The sequence below is a fragment of the Microtus pennsylvanicus genome, chromosome 3, assembly GCF_037038515.1.
Source record: "Microtus pennsylvanicus isolate mMicPen1 chromosome 3, mMicPen1.hap1, whole genome shotgun sequence".
NCBI classification, from domain to species: domain Eukaryota; kingdom Metazoa; phylum Chordata; class Mammalia; order Rodentia; family Cricetidae; genus Microtus; species Microtus pennsylvanicus.
This window is the reverse complement of record NC_134581.1, coordinates 79068723-79089955: the sequence shown is the minus strand read 5'-3', so window position 1 is coordinate 79089955 and position 21233 is coordinate 79068723. Positions and strand designations below refer to the sequence as shown.

The following is a 21233-nucleotide window of genomic DNA, read 5'->3' as shown; positions in this document are numbered from 1 at the left end:
CATGCACAACCACCCGTAGAAAGGACCCCGCTCATTCCCAGTCTCCCATCCCCGCCCTAAACACAATCTCTGCCCCCAGGAAGGCACTGATCTGACTCTCTGCCCATCCTGCTTACAGACCAGCAACCAGCGCAGGTCCAAGGTGTTACCTTTGTGTGACAATGAGCTTCCTTGGAAATTCAAGGTTTTCTTCTCTTGTTTGTGGGCATCAAATGACCAGAAAAGGTTCACCACATAGCCATTGACCTGCCAAGAACCAGGAAGCATGTGACATGATCAGTTGACACAGTCAGTGGACACGCTTATACACCAGGCAGAGATGGTCTCATTCGCTGTCTCCTCGTCTCTTTGAATGGACAGTGTTTCTTCTGATTTTTCATTGGCTTTTGTTTGTGTGGCCATTAAATACATTTAGTTATTTATAGTGAGGGGCAGGTAAGAGGTACACCTCAGCTCAGGCTGTCCTCTTAGTCACGGCCAAAAGGTCAGCACTACCTTCTCCGAGAGTTTTCCATTAGCAAAGATTTTGAGCTAAAAACCGTCACAAGTGGGACAGCAAGAAAGAAAATGCCTTCATGACCAACGTTATCAACAAAGGTCCACACTAAGTCACCTCTTCTATTGCTCCTCTTTGAAGCTAAGAACACAGTAATACATGCACTTAAGTGAATGCCACAAGGACCCTGAAGACCCACCCTGCCACAACATCACAGGTGGAAAGGGATGGGGTGAGAAACCAGAAGATGGGAAACAAAATTATGGAAGTGGATTTCAATTTGAAAGAACACAGGGACAGATAAGTGGGCTATGCAGACAGGGGCTCAGAGGGACCCACGGTGGAAGACGAGGAGTGACTGGGTGGACATAAGAGATACACAGCAGATGGGTTTCCGAGGCATCTGATTCTCCCAAGAAGCTCGCTCTACCACAATGGGAACTTCTACATTAGCCCCGAGTACCAGGAAATCCAATAAAGCTGAAAATTACAGAGCACACATATTCTGTTCACACCAAGTCTTTTTGTGCACTGGAGCTGTGAACCATTTAATTATATGGTTAAAGAAGAAAGGCACCAGGCTGAGGCGGAATAATTACATGTGGAGACTCGAGTTGTTCCTCGTGGGGGAAGGAAACAACCCGGGTCTGGTATTTCAGCTCCACTAGAGTAGGCCCTTCATTGCTCCTAATCTCCCTGCCCTAGGATACATGAGTTCCCACACAAAAGAGAGCCCCACCCAGCTGCCAGTCTGAGAACTCCTCGTTACCTTGATGTCACCGTTCATGGTTAGGGTAAAGCTCAGAGAATTTTCATCGTAGCTGTCAATGCGGATATTCGGGGCTTGGATCACTGAAAAGAAAACGGAGTCAAAGAGAAACCAACACCGTGGAAAGTGAGGAAGGCGGGACCTCACAGCTTTCATCTCAACGTGGCCTTTCAGCCAGGTAACAAAGGGCACAGCAACAGCCTTAATTCGGCCATCTCTTCTACCACCGTTTCCCTGACTGAGGCCGGACTCACACGGTCTTGGAGAGCTGGTCAGTTGGCCTGGCAATGAGGTTGAACAGAAACATTCTACTGTGCCAGTGTCCCCACATGGCCCAGCTTCGGCCTGGCTCTTGAAGAGTCAGGATCCCTGTGAACAATGTCTTTATGAGGAAGAACAAAGTTCCAGCTTCCTCGTGACCAACTGAAGGACAGGAGTTCTTGAAAGAAAAACTAAGTTGAAAATGTGTGTGCTGTGGGAAGTTAGGTGGCTTCTGGAATTCGGCAAACGTGAGTTCTTGATTCCTAACACCGGATAACTGTCAAGCCAGGAGCAAGTCTCTTATGGTCATGGCACTTGGAGTAGGAAAGGTAAGGGCCAACCAAGTGCACAACTACTGTTCCCTTCCTTTCCTTTTCAGAAAAGTCTTGCTTAAAGAGCGAGTACATTCCAACAGCTAGGAGCTGACACTGACCTCTGAGGGCACAAGGAGAGCATGTGAGCTCCGGACGGACAGCAGCGCAGCAGCTAGAACGTCTGCCCACGAGAAAGGCAACAGTGTTGAGCCTAGGGTCATCTAAAGGAGTCCCGGAATCCAGCATGACCAGACGACACCACTTAAGTGACAACTGGGTTCTAACTCTCAGGACACAGCCCTTCTAAAGGCAAGGCAAGGGAGTTTGGGTAAAAGACATGTTGAAATCCAGAGCGGCCCCATTAGATGCTCAAAAATGTTATAAAACCAGACTGGAGAAAAAAAACAAGACCGAAAGAAAGGCTCTGAGAAGCTTCAGGTGGCCAACTGAGAGCCAGATAGTGCTTGGTGCTAAGGGAAAGTTTGGACTACAGTGGTGACCATGGACAGCTCACGACTCTCCAGAGTCCAGTTGCCTAAACTACAAAATGAGGACAATAATACTTCAGTCACGGGATTCACATAAACGGAAATCACAGTGCGTGGTACACAAGAAGCACCCCATGCCCGGTGGCCTTCTCGCTGGAGCCAGCATCAAGCTGCCGCCTTCATCGTGACTGAATCTGGCTGCCACCACTGCTGCCTTCGTCCTTTATCTTTCTTCCAAAGTCATTAAGACCCCAGGTCACAGATGCTCCATGAGCTACCCTCTGCACATAGCCTGACCAAACCACGCGAGGAAAGCTGAGACTTGGCAAAATCATGGGGAAGAGAAACTAAAACTCAGGGTAATTTTCAAATGCAGATTTGACTTGTACCTGCCGAATTCGGGAACAAGGTGGCCTTCCAAAGTTCCTCCTTTTTATATTTGAATGGTCAGTATACTTTGGCCCAGATTTTTGTAGAAAGTAATAACAAGACAATAGGACTCAAGGAGAGTGAATTCAGCACAACCTCTTTACCACCCGCCAGCAGGCTGCCCACTGACTGGTGGGCGGCATTAACTCTGACTACTTCCTACCCTGATTGCCACAATTGAGTTTAGAGTAACTGAAATGAATCTCTTATCACCGAGAGCTTCTCACAGGCTCAGATGAAAGTAGAATCACCCAATCACATCCCACGCGACAGAGATCAATTGGTTTTAATATCTGTCGGGCCATGGGGTGAAGGTCTCCAGGACCAGAGCGGAGGAAGCCACTCAGGACAACGGGCTTCCATCCACTGTTCAGTAGGTACCAGAATCCTTTATTCAGATACTTCAATTTACTTGCCCTCCATCTGAGCTTTTAGTTCTCATTAGATACCAAGGATAAAGTAAAGCAAACAGCAAAGATCTTAGCCCCAAGAGGCACCCGTGAAGGATGTATAGCAGTCTCTTGATAGGCAGAGCAGCCCAGTACAAGGATCTGAGCCCAGGAGAGGTGTGCGTCAGGATGGGTAAGGCTTTGGAGTCAGGGGTGTGAGGTTCGAGTCCCAGCTTTGTCATTTGTTCTAGGACAAACAACATACCGCTTTCCCCTCCTTTGTCTTGCAGCTATTCTGAGGGACCAGTAAGATAAGTTCACGTGTGCAGAGCACTGAATAACAAGCACCAAGGGTCAGCTCTGGTGCTATGTACCCTGACATGCTTGTCAGTGTAACCAAGGGAGAGGTGCACAGACATCAGTGAGGTGCCTTAAGAATGTGTGTGCAAACCACGCCCAGCTTTAGTGTAAAGAGACTCCTTCTATTTCAGAAGCTGCACAAGCTCACAATGGGACTGGCATAATGACCTTTGGAAATCAATGCTTGGAAGAAGAATATACTTAGTGGCTGCCCAAAAAGACTCAGTGTCTTTGTGATGCCAAAGTGTGCCTGTGCTGGGGCAGGGGAGGCTCGGAGAAGCTTTCTTACCTATGCTTCTCCGCTCCAAAGGGCTTCCATCATCTCTAAACCAGCAAGCGCCCGAGTCACTCACCTTTGCCTTTCGTGGTGGTGATGGATTTAGAATCACTCCAGTTTCCTATCCCACGACTTGTCACTGCGGCCACCTTTTCCAGTCAGAGTGTGAATTAATAGGAAATAAAAGTAACATACCACACAGTAAGAATGGTAAGGCTTCAGCAGAGAAGGCAAAAAGAAATGTATCAACAGAGTGACCCAGGACATTCAGAGACCCCAGCAAATGCAATAAGAGAACAAAAAAAAAATTGCAATAGTCCTAAGAATATAAAATTTCTATTGATCCTATTGATACCCAGATTCTTCTAAAGGGCAGGTGTGTGTGTGTGTGTGTCTAAGCTCTATATCTGTATATAATGACACATATATACAATGAATATACACATACACACATATACATATATAATATATATACACATATGTAAAAGGAATCATAGAGAAATTATTAAAATTGTAAGTATAAGGGAGTCTTCAGAAGATGTGTCTTAATGGCTTTAATAAACACCCTCTGCACAAAACTATCTCCTTTCTGGCAAATATATTAATACCGCATTTCATAAGAGCCTCATGAAATTGGTTGATAAATGCCACTTAGCACTGTAGCTCCTGCAGCTAATGACAAGTAGAACAGAGGTGAGCACAGAAGGACAGACCCCAGAAGCACCAGAGTGTCCCGTTAGAAGCAGGGAGATCTGCACCACTGCGAGTTATTGGTGATCTGGGGCGGAAGCTGAACTTCCTCTTTAAGACAAGGCACTGGGTGTTTCGAAGAACACTAATACTCATTCCTTAAACATAAGCACAAGGATGACAAGCAGGAGCCAGCTCTCTGCATTCTAAGACCAGCCAGTAGCTGGAGAGGATATAGACACTCACTCTGAGGGTATAGAGGGCATTGAGCAGTAAGTTCTTTATTTCTGTAGAGTTGCTAGCGGCTCTCTGGGAGGCCCACATCTTGGAACCACTTCTGCTGTATTCCACCTGCAAGGAGAAGCTCAGCTGAGTAGAGAGTAACCAGAGGTCGGCCCATCTAACACCTTGCAAAGATGCACGCGGGGAAAGATGGGGCGCTGGGATGGCTAGCGTTAACTGTTATCTTGAGGGGATCTAGAGTCCACTGGGAGATGAGGCTGTGGGTTTCCCTGTGTGTGATGATCTGATTAGGTTACCTGGGATGTAGATAGCACACCATTTCCCTTGGCTGCATGCTGTATAAATGGGTGCTGAACATAGGCACCCTTTGCTGCCTCTCACTTTGCATGCAATAGGACCAGCCATGTCAGCTCTTATGGCCCTGCATTCCCTGCAATTGTGGACTGCACCCTTGGACCACAAGCAAACCTGTGTCCCTTTGTTGCCTTTGTTGGAATATTTTATCGCAGCGACAGAAAAAGGAAGTTGGATTGATGTGCAGCGTCCTAACAGATGGACCATTATCCACAACACCAAATCACCTCCTGGGGACACAGAGCACCCAGAAACTCTAGCTCTCTGACACCCGATGTCTGGACAGTACTTACAATGTACTCACGGATGAGGCCATGGGTATGGATGGGAGGAGCCCAATGCCCAATGATCACACCTTCCTCTTCATTGTTGAGTGACAGCTGGAGGTTCTGAGGAGCGTCTGGCACTAGAAAATGGTCAAGTCAGAAGTCAAGTTCTCCCTGCATTCAAATCATTTGATCGTATGCATTAAAAAAAAAGACTCCAAGAGGCAGTTGGGACTGAGATACGAATTCAGTAAAAAATTAAATGGAATAAGAATCAACAGATAAATAAAATAAACCTATACCCCAGTAAACCAAGTCGTTTAAAAGAAATCCTGCTTAAAATTATCCTCAAATATGCTAAGAATAATTTAACCAAGAAGATAATTGATTTCTACAATGAAAAATTTAAAACACAGGTGAGAGAGGTTGACAAGAACACCAGAAAATGGACAGGAAGACCTCGTATCATCAACACAGTCTTGTTACCTAAAGCAATCCACATATTCAGGGCGATCCCTGCTAGAATAGCGATAACATTCTCCACAGAAATAGAGAAAAGCACTCTTAATTAAAAAGGAGGCACAGGAGAGGTGGCAGAAAGATTGTGAGAGCCAGAGGAGATAGTGGACATCAAGGCCTTCTAAACACAGCAGGGCTGACACACATATGAACGGACTCGTGCAGTGGGCACAGGGCTTCACGGGTCTGCACCAGCGCTGAGAGAAGTTTACTCAGGCCCCATTCCTAACCCATCAGTCATCGCCAACTGATAATCTCTCATTAATGACAAAGTGATACATCAAACAGAGTATACAGACCAGCCTTGAGGCCAGGCCCGATGCCCAGGAAAGATGGCAACACAAAACAAACGCTGTGTCACTTGTAGAGGGTCTTCGTCCCATAATGCTTCTCGGGGCTTTGTTCCTTTTCCCCCACCAGTCTTTACACAGGCAGTACAGTTTCCAATTTTGGATTTTATGGGATTTCTGTGTGTGTGAATGTATGTGTCTCTGTATTTATATGTGTTTTTGTGCTTATTTACTTATTGGCTTTCTTTTTCAGTTTGATTTGTCTTATTCTGGTTTGGTATTTTATGCTATGTGATCACCTTAAAGCAGACTCCTTTCTGAGTTTGGTGACAGTACATTCAAATGCTCGGGCAGTGGGGAAAATGACTAGAAGAAGCAGCCCTGTGCCAGCTGCTCTGAAGGGAGGGGCAGGGGGAAGCCTACCTACAACTTAAGCTTTAAAAACTTAGCCACTTGGTAAGTTCTTTAAAACTTAGCCACAAAATACCGACATGCCTCATATTTAAGTGGCAAGGGCAGCTGAAGGGTTAGGTACCAGGAACTACCCAGAAAAGGAAAATAGAAGCAGAAACTAGACAAGAGATACAAAACAAAACAAACAAACAAACAAAAACCAAAGTAGAAAGCTCCTGGAACTAAAGGGTAAGACATTCTGGGGCATGGCAAGGACGATGAACTTCAGCACCTCAGGTCAGCACTTTCACACAGGCAAGGGTCAGGCACGCTCCTCACACATGTCAAGTGTGGATAGCATATCCTCAGACCACAGCACCCTTAAAACGGCTCACTGGGTAAAGTGCTTCCGGCACAGGCCTGAGGACCTGAGTTCAGATCTGCCCCTCCCCCGCAGCACCCATGTAAAGGCTGGACGGGGTGGCAAGTGTCTGTAGCCAGGCAGCCTCGCCCAGTGAGCTCCATGCTCGGCGGGGGGGGGGGGGGGACCCTATCTCAGAAACTAAGAAGGAAAGCATGGCAGATATCCAGCCGTGGCCTCTGGTCTTCACATAAGCATACAAGGTGTATACACACGTGGATATGCGTATCCTACCCCCACCAACGATACGAACGTTAAAAATACACTATAGTATAGACCATAACCTGGTGTGATGGGAGGGTCTCGGGATAAACTTAAAAATGGACTCAGGGTGTAGCTCAGGGGTAGAATTCAAGTATATATGTCAGGCCCTGGGCTCAACCTCCAGGATCACACACACACACACACACACACACACACAAGTCAGCTATAATACTTACAGCCCTCTGGCGTCCTCAGGGTCACGAAGTCATTGGTGTTGTGCACCTTGCTGAGGCAGTGAACCTGGACTTTAACATGATACGTGGTATCGGGCTTCAAGACTTTGAGTACCGTGCTTGTTTTATTGCTGTGAGTTTCCAGGGTCTTCCATATGCTCTCTCCAACCACCCTGACCGACAGAAGGAAGACACTGTCACAGAGAGGCAGCGTGGGGTGACAGTGCTGCAGGAGCCAGCCAAAGAGAAGCTCTCCATGACCTCACAGGAGAGTGCACAGGGCAGCCCACGCCGAAGGCGGCTGTGGCTAAATCGGGACCCACCTGTAGTAGACATTGTACACGCAGGAAGCCGAGGGCATTTTTTTGGGTCGCATCCAGGTCAAAGTCACATCCCCGGAGAAGTCAGCTGTCCACTGGAGATTCTGTACTTTGTATACAGTTAACTCATCTACAGAGGTACAGAGAGTGAGGAATCAAAGTTCTATCTTAGGAATCCTTGAATTTCAAAGAACTCCTGAGGTAGAACCACCACGGTCTAAATTGTTAAGAGGACGCAATCATTATATGAAAAGATATCCCAGGAAATATGACTGCAACCCCATATTACCTTTCCTAAGCTTTCCTAAATTTCCCAAGATATTTACTTATGCATTTTATCTCCCCCATGCCTGATGTGTTTAAAACTGATTCTCGGTAGGAGATGCAGCAAGCCGAAGGATAGCATGAACTCTAGACAGCAGGACTGAGCTAACCCCGCCTGCAGCACCGGGCTCTGTGAGTGCAATGGCAGGAACATCAGCAAGAGGAGAGATCACGGGGACTTTCAGGGAGGCCTTTCACTGCTGGGGAAGAGCTGGGTGCACGGTGCATCAAACTTGGACCATACCTCCTCACGTGGCACTCCCAGGTTGAGCATGTTTTTAAGGGGAGACAAAGTCCCTAAAGTCCTAGCTAGAGGCCCCCAGGGTAACCGGAGGTGTGGCTGTCACTTACCACTGCAGCCCTTCTCGTCGCTCTCATCTGAGCAGTCCAGGAAGCCATCGCAGCGCTCAGAGAGCACAATGCAGGCCTCTCCATCATCACACTTGAACTCCCTGCTCATACAGGTCAAGGTGCTGTGGGTGGCTGAAACAGAAAGGATATGCGGTGGGGTGCGGCTGCGCCCAGGCTCGCCACATTTAAGACAAGTCGGCTGGTTTCTTTAAACCTAAATTCTCTGGAAGGAAGTGGAATGATGCTAGCCACGTACAATGTGAACAGAGTCTCAACTATTTCAGCCTTGCCTCTGAGGATGACTTTGGATTTCTGATCCTCCTGTCTCCATCTCCTAAGTACTAAGACTACAGGCCTGTATAACTGTACCCCGGTTTGTGCAATGTTGGGGATCAAACCAATGGCTTTGTGCATGCAAGATGTGCTGACACGTGTTTTATGGCTACTTTACAGAAGCTAGAATCATTTTGGAAGAAAGACCTTAATTGAGAAAATGCTGTCATCAGATCGGCCTGTGGGAAAGTTTGTGATGCATTTTATTGATGACTGATGTGGGAGGGGCCAGCTCACCATAAGCAGTGCCACCCCTGGCCTTGTGTCCCAGGCACTGTAAGAAAGCAGGCTAAGCGAGTTAGTAAGCAGCATTCCCCCGTGGCTTCTGTTTCATTTCCTGCTACTAGGTTCCTTCCTGCTACCAGGATCCTCCCCGCTTGAGTTCCTGCCCTGACTTCATTTGATGATGGACTGTGATATAGAATTGTATGTTGAAATAAATCCTTCCCTTCCCGAGCTGCTTTAGTCTCGGTATTTATCACATCAGTAGAAGCCATAACTAACATACCAGCCAAGTAGACAAGTACTCTACCAACTGAACTCCATCCCCAGCCCAGACAAAGGTTGAAAGCCTTATTCAGTGTGATCTCATGCACTCCCAAAGTTCAAGATCACTCTGGAAGGCTGGGTAATAATCCCACAGCTACCTAGGTGTGAGGATCCTAAGAACTCAAGTACCTGCAAGGGGTTCTGTCCTTGACCAGGACTGATAAATCATAGCTATTCCCCTGCACCGACTATTGTTATGTTCCTAGGATTTACTGGTTTGCAATCTAGGAAGAAGCTATGTTTTCCAGGTTGGGCAATAGAAATAATTGGATGAATAGGAATAATGTGAAGAGGCAAGCATGCTCAGGTGGCACTCTTAACCGCATGAGTGTCTGAAGTATTCTGTCAAGAGAATGGAGGGATAAGCTAAGAGTTATGTGACTCAATTCAGAGAGGGTTATTAGCCAAAGGTACATGATCTCCATTTTAGAGGAGGGTCAAAAATGGGCTGGTGACAATGTCATTGAAAAAGACCCTAAAGAGGGAAGAGGGGAACTACAGAACCCAAATCTCCCGCCCAAGAGTATTTGTAGTTGGGTCCTCCTTGTATAAACTCATGCTTACCCACCTAATCCCAAATAAAAAAGGGCCATAGCCCTGTTCTCTCTACCTAACATCTCTAATCCACACACCCCTATCCTGGAATGTACGAACCCATCAAGGCTGGACCCCAACGGATATCACCCCAATGTGGGACCCTGACACTGCTTCAATCCTGTCTTCCACCTAGAGCATTACTTGGACTAACAGCAAAGTTCTGAGATCCAGAAAAAAAAAATGGGTGGTGTTTTTAAGAGCAGTCAAGGTGTTCAAAAGGAAGGCGTAAAGAATTCCAGGAGATGTTTCCAGATGGAAAAACATATGGGTTTGGCCAGGGAATAAGGAAGTAGCAGGAGGGGTTGAAGAGTTGTTGCAACAACCGTGTTTAAGCACTGGCTTTTCTTGGGGGAAGATCTGAGGCCTCTTTGCAAAGGTGTCTAGGATAGAGCAGCAGATTTGTTAGGGAAAATGAGCTAATAGGGAAAGGGGAGAGGCTAGTTCCTGTATCTCTATGCCAGGTTCCAGTTTCCCTGCCACAAAACAGTGATGTAAAATAGTGAAGATAAATAAACATTGTACCTCTGCAATTATTTCTAGATGACTTATATTCCCCAACAGGGCATAATCTCTAAGTAAACACATATAACACTGTTTTGTTTAGGAAATAATGAAAGTGAAAAGTCTCTACATGTTGAGTTCAAGTGCAGTTTTGATACTTCCAGCCTATGGCTAGTAAAATACATGTATACAGAATCCATGAGCACTAAAGGGAAAGGGAATGGCCAAAACCATTTATGAAGAAATTTTGTATGTATGTGTGTGTGCTGTGTATGCATGTTTGTATGTGTTTGTGCCTGTATGTGTGTGCATGTGTGCAGAGGTCCTAGGTTGGCCTTGGATGTCTTCTTTGATCATTCTTCATGTTATTTATTAAGGCAGTTAATAATTTATTAAGGCATCTCTCAGTTAAACCCAGGGTTCATTGATCAGGTCAGTCTATATAACCAGCTTGCTTCCAGACGCCTGTCTCTACTTTCCAAATACTGAAATACATATGAGGTCTCCATGCTTGCCCAGCTTTTATGTGGATGCGGGGGATCTGAATTCTGATCCTCACACTTGCATGGCAAGTGTTCTACTTATGAGGCCATCTCTCCTGCAACCCTCATGCAGATTTTTATAACTAGAATCCCCCTTCTTCAGGAGGAGCATGATAATATGGATAGCTATTATATTCTGAGCAGAAATTGATGTGTCTTGGGGAGCGGAAGAGCAGGGACTATGTGGCATATGAAAGTGTATTAAAAAGAGGTTTGAATACCATTGTTGCCCTTGTCACACAGGCCAGACAGACCCCATGCATGCATGCACTGAGCATCCCATGATACAGGCACTGCTCTCTATGACAGAGACATGCAACATGACTGCAGAGAATTTGCCTGCACAGTGCATCCTCCATGAAGAGGAACTCAAACATGTACATCACTCTGTGGAGTGTAGAAGACAGCAGGGGACATTTCAAGTGTTAAGTGTGTGTGTGGGGGGGGGTTGCCGAATAGCAGGGCAGGTGACACCACTGAACACAGGAAGGTGTCAAGCTGTTCTGAAGGGGGTTGTCTTGAAATGCACACGAATTGTACCACAGAAATCTCCCACTTGGCAATAATTCAAAGCAACAATAGCAGCAACGAGGAGGGCAACTGGGGATCCGAGGCTGCTTTGTGAAACATATCTTAACGCTTTGGGGACAAGAAAACATAGGTCCTAATACTAGTAAGACTGTCACTAATATTTAAACTGATTAACAAACACGTGACTGAGGGGCACTGAGCACAGAATGTGGGGTGCTGGAAATACATTTTCTGCCTGATAAGGCGATCGCAATAATGGATCAAAGGGAATGATGGGTAATAGCACATCTTGATTTTAAGGCCTTTAACTAAGCAACACCCCCATGGGTGAGCTAGATTTGAAATGGGTTGGAAACCGTGATTTAAGGGGTGCCAATTAGCGACTTTCAATCAATCGCCCAGGTGGGAGGCACTGTTTCTTTTCTTTCCCGCTAATTATTTCTAACATTTGCCCGATGTGATGCGGTGGCTCGCGCTTGGCTAAGATGTTCCCACTGTGGTTTCGGGGAGTGTGAGGTAAACCTGTCCTGCTAACAGAATGCCCTGGGGGACGACCTCCTTCATTCTTTCTACACAAGTGTAGACTTTTACACTAACCTATATTTAACCTTTTCTCTGCATTGGGCTTGGTGTAGTCTCCTCTGATAAGAACATTCAATGTGGCATCTCAGCAAGGCGATCGCTTTCTATCTGAATAAAGTGTCCCAGTGCTACTAACTGGGGGTGAAGGGGGTGAGGGGTCAGGGTATCCTCCTTGAAGATTAATCTTCCTTTTACTAAAAGGAAGACAATACCAAAAATTACAAGATTTGGAGACCGAAGGAACATAAGTGTAGGACTTGTGAATAGTGAATGACATATTAAAACTCACCATAAAATGTTAATTTACCTTCCTTTTAACGTGTGTGTGGATGCACATGTGTGCACATGTACGGGTGTTAGTACAAAGGTCGAAGGACAAACTTAAATATCATCCTCATGAATGCCATCTACCTCCTTTGAGATAGGGACTTTCACAGGCCTAGAGAACGCCAACTGGCCTAAGCAGGCTGGTCAGTGAGCCCCAGCGATCCTCCTGTCTCTGGCTCCCCACGGCCAGGGCTAGGAGCAGAGGTTCCTTCACCTTTCATTCCTCTGTGGGCTCTGGGGATTGAACTTGGGGCATCGTGCCTGCAAGGCAAGCACGGTTCTAAGGGCACCAAATCCAGTGCTAACTTCCCGAGTCTTAATGACGTCATCAGAAATTTCGGCTACTTCGTTGGCTTCGTGTCACCTGCAGGGGTGACATGCATGCCTTCATGTTTTTGTCCAAGGTGCTGAGGACATTTAAAATGGACAGAAAATATTTTTTTTAAAAAAAAAAACCCTCACAAATAAAAAGTAGAAGCAACTTGATCCTTCTAGGTTACACCCACATCATAAGGGTTGAATTAGAGGGATTAGCTGATAACAGACACTGCCTTTGACCCAGTTTCTCAGGAAAGGGCAACATTTGCTAGGGTTCCCTTTGGGGCTCAGTATTCTCTTCCGTAAGAATCTTAAAGAGAGAAAGGAAGAGAGAGAACGTGCAGAATAGGAGGGATGAGGAGGAGTGGAGGTTCCTGCTAGTGTTTTGAGCTGAAGGCTTGCTGGAGACATGGAAGAGATTCCAATACTCCGCTGTATGCTCACTGTGCAAAATGAGAGCTAATGAAACAATGTCCTTCCTGGTACTACTATACACGTGACAGGGCAGGACATCAATGTCTGCAGCAAATGCGTGGCCAGTGGAGGGGATCCCGTAAGACAAGTCCTTAAGCAGGAGCAGCACTCCCCTGCCAGAGAGGCGTGCTGATGGCATGTAGCGTGGCATCGTTCTAGCCGCCCCTCTCAGGTCAAAGGTAGTTTCCGTGTATGGACAGCAACTAAAGGTGCTGGCTGGGTGCCGAGGATTAGACGGGGGACCTTAGCATCACTGTCTTCTCCCATCCAGGCTGCCTGCCTTATCTCCTGGCCCCTGAGCATCAGCAGGACAGCCAGTGTGTCCATCCATCACCTACTCCCAGGGGCTCCCCTGGGTACATCAGGGGTGCAAGCAATGGGACCGTTATGCTGGTGTCACCTCCTGTGACACTCAGGTTCCTGTGTGGCTTATTGTTTCTCACTAAGTACAATTAATTACTCCAGGAGCAAAGTCCCTGGTTCTTAAGGCAGCACTGCAGATGATCTGCCCACTAGCATATTCTGAATGCCTCAGTGATGCTTGCTGGAGTGATGCTCCCACGGCTTCACCAACGGGTGCTTTTAGGAATTAAACATGTTTAGCAAAAACACTTGTTGGTATAGATTTTTCTTCCATTCAGAAATCTTTCCACTGGGATGCGCCTAGTATTTATCAAATCCAGCATCACTATCACAGACCGTGACGCTTGTCCCCTCAGCCGTGTCCTCAGAGAATACTATAAACATGACTACACAGAAACACAGAGGAGCCAGCTGCCCAAAGATGGAAGCAGAGAACGGGACTCAGAGCTCTGCAAAGTGACCTTGAGAAGATACTCACGGCAGTTGGCTTCATCCTGGCCATCCTGGCAATCCTGGTGGCCGTCACAGCGCTTCCAGTTGGGGATACATTTCTTTGGTTGGTGACACTCGAACTCAAACCGGTCACACCGTCCACGCTGGGTGGGAGTGGAGGCAGCAGTTGTGTTTGCTAGAAAAGCAATGTTTTTACATGTTACTCTTCAGTACGGAGAGAGCTTGTCAGGAAGAGCAACCATTCCACTATTAAATGGGCTAGGGGAGTGCAGGTCTGCAGGAACTGTAAGGGGGAGGGGTATGAGGTCCAGGCACCTGCCAGCTGGACAGAAAAAGCAGGTAGGACATCATGTCTTATGTTGTTCCTCTCAGGGCCCCATCACAGACTCACTTGAGAGATTCTCTGTAGAGACATGGCTGTGGATAAGAAGAACGGAAAGCAGATCAACCAGGAAAGTGACTAGGGGAGTCAGAGGAGGCTGCATCCTATCCTAAGCTATTGGAAGAGAAAGCTCGGAGCCAGCCAGCCCAGTATCACAGGATCCCCAAAGGTTCAGAAATCGTCTCTCTTACTTGAGAGAGAAGACCAGGGAAGGGTCGGGCAATAGGACTAGAAGCAGTTCCAAAAGCAGCCTCATCACTACTGTTCCCTTCTGGCCCCAGCCCAGGAGACAACTGCCCTGTTTAAAAGCAGGGGCAGAAGCCTGGCTGATTTTGATTTGCAAAGAATCAAAACAAAGGGGCTGCTGAAGCATCCTAACTGAGCAAGAAGATGCCAATGATAATAGAGGCACTGAACTTATGATCAGCCAATGAGAAGTCAGGTAACTTCCTGACATGAGGCCCTGGTAGTTTAGGCAGAGGGCCTAGAATTATCTCCAAGGACAATGACCAGCTTCAGAGATAAACAATGAAATTACCAAGACTTGGGGTTTCCTAGCAAACAGGGTAGCAACAAAGCATGAAGCTGGCACGTCCACCCGTGTACTCAGAATCACTCAGCAGCAATTTAGTTCCCATCATGGAACTAAGTACCAATAAAGAATTATCTAAGAAAAACCCTTAGCCTCAAAGCAAAACAAAAAAAAAATATAACATGCACACACACACACACACACACACACACACACACACACACACACAGCTCCAAGAAAGGTTGCTTGGAGGAAATAGAGACTTTGTAAGAAGCAAATATCAGGAAGCTGGGGAGACATCTTAGTAGCTAAGAACCACTGCCCTGCAAACGAGGACTTGAGTTTGAAAACCCAGCCCCCTTGTAACCAGAACCACACAGATTCAGTGAGGGGCTGTTTCAAAACCCTAAGCTGAAAAGTAACAGAGAAAGATACCCAATGCTAATGTCCTGCCGTGGCCTCTGCATACGCTCCATAGGCACACGCTTGTACACACACAACCTGGACATACACACCCCAGCACCAAGCATACCCAAACAAGCAAATCTCAAAGCCAAATGTCCCTAGTGTGCTCATGGAAACTATATGAGAGCAGCATAGTACTAAAAGAAAAAAGACAGTAAAAAAAAATTGAAACTAATATAACAGAAATGAAGAAACTCCAAGGAAGAGTTGGCAAAGCAAAGCGAATACCCCAGAAAATGAGAAGAAAACGGCAAATCTCTAAATCTAAAAGGGATTTTTTTTAAAAGCACGAATAAGGGGTCCAGATGTTGTGACTCGTGTCTGAAATCCCAGCTACTCAGGAGGCCGAGGCAGGAGGATTAGCACAAGTATAAGGCCAGTCTGGTCTACATAGCTAATTGCAGGGCTACATAGGAAGGCTCTGTTTGAAACGAGCACAAAGAGCATGAGGAGGATCCGGTCAATAGACATGACAGACAAGATCACAAGGAGATGGAGGTGGGTACCATTCACTAAACGTTTTGAGACAATTCCCTCAAACTATAACACATGGATTCCCACAGGACCCAAGGACAAGATCTGATGAGCTTGCAGAAAACTTAAAATAAAATAAATAAAAAACTTAAAATAAAGCTTAAAATAAAACACACAGCTTAGGAGCTCAAGCTGCCCATGGCTTTCCTAAGAGCTACTCAAAGGACAAGAGCAGATACCTTCCACTTCTAAAGGAAAGTGACCGACAAGCTAGTGTTCTAAATTCAGCACAGATGTCAATCAGACCTGAAGATGGAACATAAACCATTTCAAATAAGTCAGTCCCCAGACACATTTCCTACAGATTCCCTTCCAGAAACTTCCTAGACTATATGCTATATCAGCCATGAGAGTGAAGAAGAGAAAGGAGAGAAGCTGGGACAGCTAATTGTGGAGAGCTTCATAAAGACCACTGTGCAGGAGCATCAAGGGCAACTGGTGAAAACCACAGTAGCCCAGCAGGAAGCAAACACGCTGAGAGATGCTCCTGCCGCTCTCACTTAGCCAAGGCTGACACAGACGACAAAGCCCCTGCAGGGCCAGCTCCAACAGCTCTGGGGCTAGCCTGGGGTATCCTGAGAACTGCTTTCCAAAAAGAACTGAGAGGGGCAGAAGCAGGGGGAAGGGAGAGGGAATGGAAAAAGAGTAAAAGGGGAAGAATGGGAAGGAGGGAAAAGGCAACAGGAAGGGAAGGGGGATGGAGAAGAGGAAAGGGATGGGAGAAAAGGAGAAAGAGGGGAAAGGGAAAGAGGAAGGGGAAGGATGGAGTGTTAATTGGTCTCCTGGGCTGGGAAGACAGCTCAGTGGGTAAAGTGTTTGTCTCACAGGCTTGAGGACCTGTAATCCCAGTGTCCCTAGGGTGAGATGAAGATGGGAAGCTCCCAGAAGCTTGGGGGCCAGCTAACTGGCACACGCACAACACACAGCAAAGGACCCTGGAACGAAGTGGAAGGCAAGGACCAATGCTGTGGTTGTCCTCTGACCTCCGCATCTCCACATGTGAACATGCATGAGCATACAAACAGGCGTATACATACCATACACACACATACACACACAGATGCACATTTAGGGGATATAAAAAATAACTGATCTTCTATAAGACTACAGGGAGGGGGGAAGGTGACAAATTGGAGGGAAATGTGAATGACTGTTAGCAAAACACATGGTATAAATGAATAAAAATGTCATAAATAAAATCTACTATTTTATATAATGAATATATACTAATGACTTTTAAGAACCAAAAATTAAAAAAATGAATAAGCAATCCACCAGTTAAAATGAGGGCCCCAATTGTTAGGATATTTATTTAATGATTGCCCTAAAGACTGCTCTGATTTTCCACGCAAGAAGCCACTGGCGACTTTTAAATAGGAAAGCGGTGGGATCCACACATAGGAAGATGATCTCACTGTAGACCTAAGAGTGGGCTCTGAAATGGGCTGTATAAAGGATGACAAACAAGGTCAGCGCTCCTCTTAAAAGCAAACTTGGAACTGCCTCTCATTCAGGGATGGCAATGCTACCTCAACCCTGTTCTGCTGGTAGGACTGAAGTCTCAAAAGACCCTGGCCTCCTGCATCACAGTGGTTGCAAGACCTTCAGCTTTTTCTGTGTTCAGCCACTAGATGGCAGTGATCGCCCTTCTTTTAGAGGGACCACCTGGCAGTTGGCAAGCAGAAAAACTGGATCCTCTCTCCTGAGTTGGTACACACATAAACCTCGTTACTATCCCAGCTGTAACTCCTCACTGAGAGGGAGACAGGGGTGGAAGGCAGGAACCACGCAGGGCAGTTTAAAAGCTAGGATGATCTCGGGGTACAGTGCCCCCCGAATGCCACTGTGCAAACCCTGGCCGGGACTCACCTAGAGAGGGGCAGCCTTCCTCGTCTGAGCCATCGGCACAGTCCCGGTAGCCGTCACACACCCAGGTGTCCATCACACAGGCTCCGCTGGTGCAGCGGAAGTAATTGGGCAGACACGTGGAGGGTCCAGCGGTGGGGGAGGGGAGAACATGAGACTCTGCAGAAAAGCAAATGAGGAGATCCCAAGTGTGAGTAGCTGCTTGGTTTCAAATGAAAAACGTGTCCCAAATGGATGCTGATGTCCCTGTTGCAGGAGCCAAAGGAGACCGGTGGCAGACACAGCCCTGAACATCTGCCTACTTAATCATCATCTATAGGGGGTTTCCAAAGAAGTGGCAGTCTCTCCCCCACTTAGGAGAGTTAATACACTGGAACAGAGCCATTGTCACATGAGTGTGCCCTCACAAGGGCTCCTGACTGAGGATGGAGGAAATAGGTGGACCAGGGAGACACAAGGTGGCTGGAGAATTCTCACTGAAGCCTAGCATGGCTGTAGCTGAAACATCACCATGACCCAAGATGAGAAGGCAGAAAGCCCATGTCCCACACCAGGACCCTTACACATATCGAAACATACTTAGGACCTGGGAACTTACTAAAGTACCCATGGTATGGAGCCTCTGACATTCTGAAGATGTCCCATAGAACAAGGTGTGGGGGTGGGCAGACTCAGCTGAGAAGCAAGGCACTAAGTCCTTCAGAGTCGGGAGTGGGTAACCTTGGAGACAGTGGAAACCCATCACACAGATCGGTCATACAGTGGAAATTCATGCCAGTGCTGGGAGAAAATGGGAGTCTTGGAAGTCCCTAGGCCAGCCAGCTTAGCTTAACTGGTGAGCCCCAGGCCCTCCAGTAAGAGACAGTCTCAAAAACCAAGGAGGAAAGCACCTGAAAGTGAAACCAGAGGTTGACCTCTGGCCTCTATAAGCAACATACAAAACTGAAAGTACATGAAGGAGATGATGACCGGAAACGCTCAGCATTGTTCCTCCCTCACAAAAAGCCAAAACAGTACAGACAGCCAGGCTCTCTAGAGACGGTGAGTCTGCAGACCAGTAGAGCTGACCTGCTTCCCTGGGCTCTCACCTCCACAATCCTTCTCATCAGACCAGTCCCCGCAGTCATTCTCTCTGTCACATTTCCACCTGTTGGGGATGCAGTGCCCATTCTCACAGCGAAACTGAAAGTAGCGGGAGCAGTTTGGGGCTTCCGTGGGGTTTTCTGCAGAGAACACACACACTGTCAGTCATTTCCCCTGCACCATTGTGAACGCAGGCAGCGCTTCCCCTCCGTGTAGCTGCCTAGTGTGAAGGCAGCTCTTCCCCTCCGTGTATCTCCCATGCACCAGTGTGAACTATATCTCCCCAGTGTGAACGCAGGGCTTCCCCTCCCTGTATTGATCCCCAGTGTGAACACAGCTCTTTTCCTCCATGTATCTCTCCTGCGCCAGTGTGATCTGTATCTCCCCAGTGTAAATGCAGCACTTTCCCCTCCTTGTATCCCCTCTGGACCAGTGTGAACCAGGGCTTCCCCTCCATGTATCTCCCCCCAAGGTGAATGCAGCTTCCTCCTCCATGTATCTCCCCAAGGGCCAAGTCCAGGGACACCTGCACTCCTCTCCCCAAGAAGATAAGGCATTCTCCTGGATCCAAGCTGGGACAAGTAACATCTGCAAACTCAACAGGACCCATCTTCTTAGCTCCCAACTCCTAGTTTTCTGAACTGGCACCCTGAGGATAGTCACTCTGAGTTTTAATCATGACACTTTACCAAAGACATAACTTCAGTATGATGACAGCCCAAGGGTGACGGTGTGTGGTCTGGAACTTTCACAGGGAGGTCCACGCCCCAGCATTTACCATCACAATGGTTACTCTTCATTAGGACACACAGGGGGACTTAGGGTCATCATGGAAGCAAACCTCTGGCTGTGCCTATTAGGACACTTCCAAAAATATAAATAGAGCAGGAAAGACTCACCCTGAGTCAGGGTAGCACAACCCAGGGGCTGCAGCCATGGATGGGATGCAAAGGAGAAAGGGAACTGAGCGTCGGCATTCATTTCTCTCAGCTTCCTGAGGGTGCACATGGCATGACCGGCTGTCTCAGGTTGCTGCTATCATGGTTCCCTTGTTGTGGTGGTCTACATAGATGGACTTGCATTATGTAACAAAACAGACTTTCCTTGCTGAAGGTGTTGCTGTTGTGTATGTTGCCACAGAAGAAGTAACTAAGACACCGTGATTGCTTACCCACTACACTCCTTATGTGTGATGTGGCCCTCCCAATGGGGGAAGGGAGGAGTAGGCTAAACATCCCGCAGCACCTCCGGGATATAATCCCCTCTTCATCCATCCCTCCTATGCTGCTGAAGAGGAGGAAGGCAAGGCTCTAGGTGAGATGTCTGAGCATCCCTGCCCTACAGTCTCCCTGTAACTGGAAGGCCGGCCGAGGCAGGCGGGTCTCCTGGTTTTCTTACCACAGTTGGCTTCGTCCGAGTAATCGCCACAATCGTCCATCCCATCACACTTCCAAATCAGGCTGATGCACACCCCGTTCTGACACTGGAAGCCAAACTCGTCGCACTCCTTGTGGAACTCGGGGTCTTGAGCTAGAAGGTGACAAACATCTGTCAAGTCCAGGTCGCTTCTGTGCTAGAGAGTTCTGAGCAGCCGGGCCACTTGGAGGCAAAGGTCCTCTGCTGAGAGACTGCGGAGCTAAGGGGGCCTCGAGAGATTGAGGGCGGACTCGGTCTCAGCAGAGCACACTGTTAACTAAGCCATTCCACAAGCAGGGCTGGACCCCTAACCCCCGATACCACACCTGCTTTAGAGATGATGCTTTCAACAAGGGAATGTAAATTAAAACATGGCCATCAAGGTGTGCCCGAATCCAGTAAGACTAGTGTGCTTAGAAAGAAAAGTCCCTACCCTTCGGCAGGCTAGGGAAAGACTGCCACTTAAACCCAGGGATTCAGTGCCAACCCAGGCAACACAGCAGGACCTTGACCTTGTTCCTTTAAATAAATAAACACAGCAAAAGCGGAAGCTTAGACAGATGCTTAGAGAAGAAAGATCAGGAAAGACACTGGTAAAGACAGCATCTACCAGGGAGGGGGGAGGCCCGAGACGGTGCTATCAACACCTCACGAGTGAACAACAGAGTTCCTGGTGGTTGAGCCACTCAGTCAGTCTGCAGCCTTTTGCTATGACAGTTCAAGACGTGCACAGACCTAGTGCTGTGCTTTGAACGTGAAAAACCCTTAACCGGCTTTGATTTGAACACTTGCTCTCTACTTACTGCCACTATGTTGGGAAGCGATGGCACCCCGGAAGTGGGACTTAACTTGGGACAGTAGGGCAGTGGGGCTGGGCCTTTGGAGATTGTACTGGGTCCTCAGCACCCTTTGCACTTTGCTCACTGTGTTCCCTGAGGTGACATGTTCTTTCCCAGCACACTGCTACCACCGTCATATTCTGCGCAAGTACTGG

General features: G+C 47.4%; 1 protein-coding gene across 1 annotated transcript in view; it reads right to left on the bottom strand.

Moving 5' to 3' along the window:
- Sorl1 (sortilin related receptor 1) overlaps window positions 1–21233 on the bottom strand; it is a 159350-nt gene that overhangs the window by 17968 nt on the left and 120149 nt on the right. Inside the window, exons 29-40 of the mRNA XM_075966276.1 lie at window positions 20222–20353; window positions 18829–18963; window positions 17744–17899; window positions 13987–14136; window positions 8392–8523; window positions 7720–7846; window positions 7400–7569; window positions 5364–5476; window positions 4720–4824; window positions 3860–3932; window positions 1266–1348; window positions 150–246 (exon numbers count right to left, since the gene is read on the bottom strand). Coding sequence (XP_075822391.1) covers window positions 150–246; window positions 1266–1348; window positions 3860–3932; window positions 4720–4824; window positions 5364–5476; window positions 7400–7569; window positions 7720–7846; window positions 8392–8523; window positions 13987–14136; window positions 17744–17899; window positions 18829–18963; window positions 20222–20353 — 1473 coding nt within the window. The remainder of the gene's footprint in view (window positions 1–149; window positions 247–1265; window positions 1349–3859; window positions 3933–4719; window positions 4825–5363; window positions 5477–7399; window positions 7570–7719; window positions 7847–8391; window positions 8524–13986; window positions 14137–17743; window positions 17900–18828; window positions 18964–20221; window positions 20354–21233) is intronic.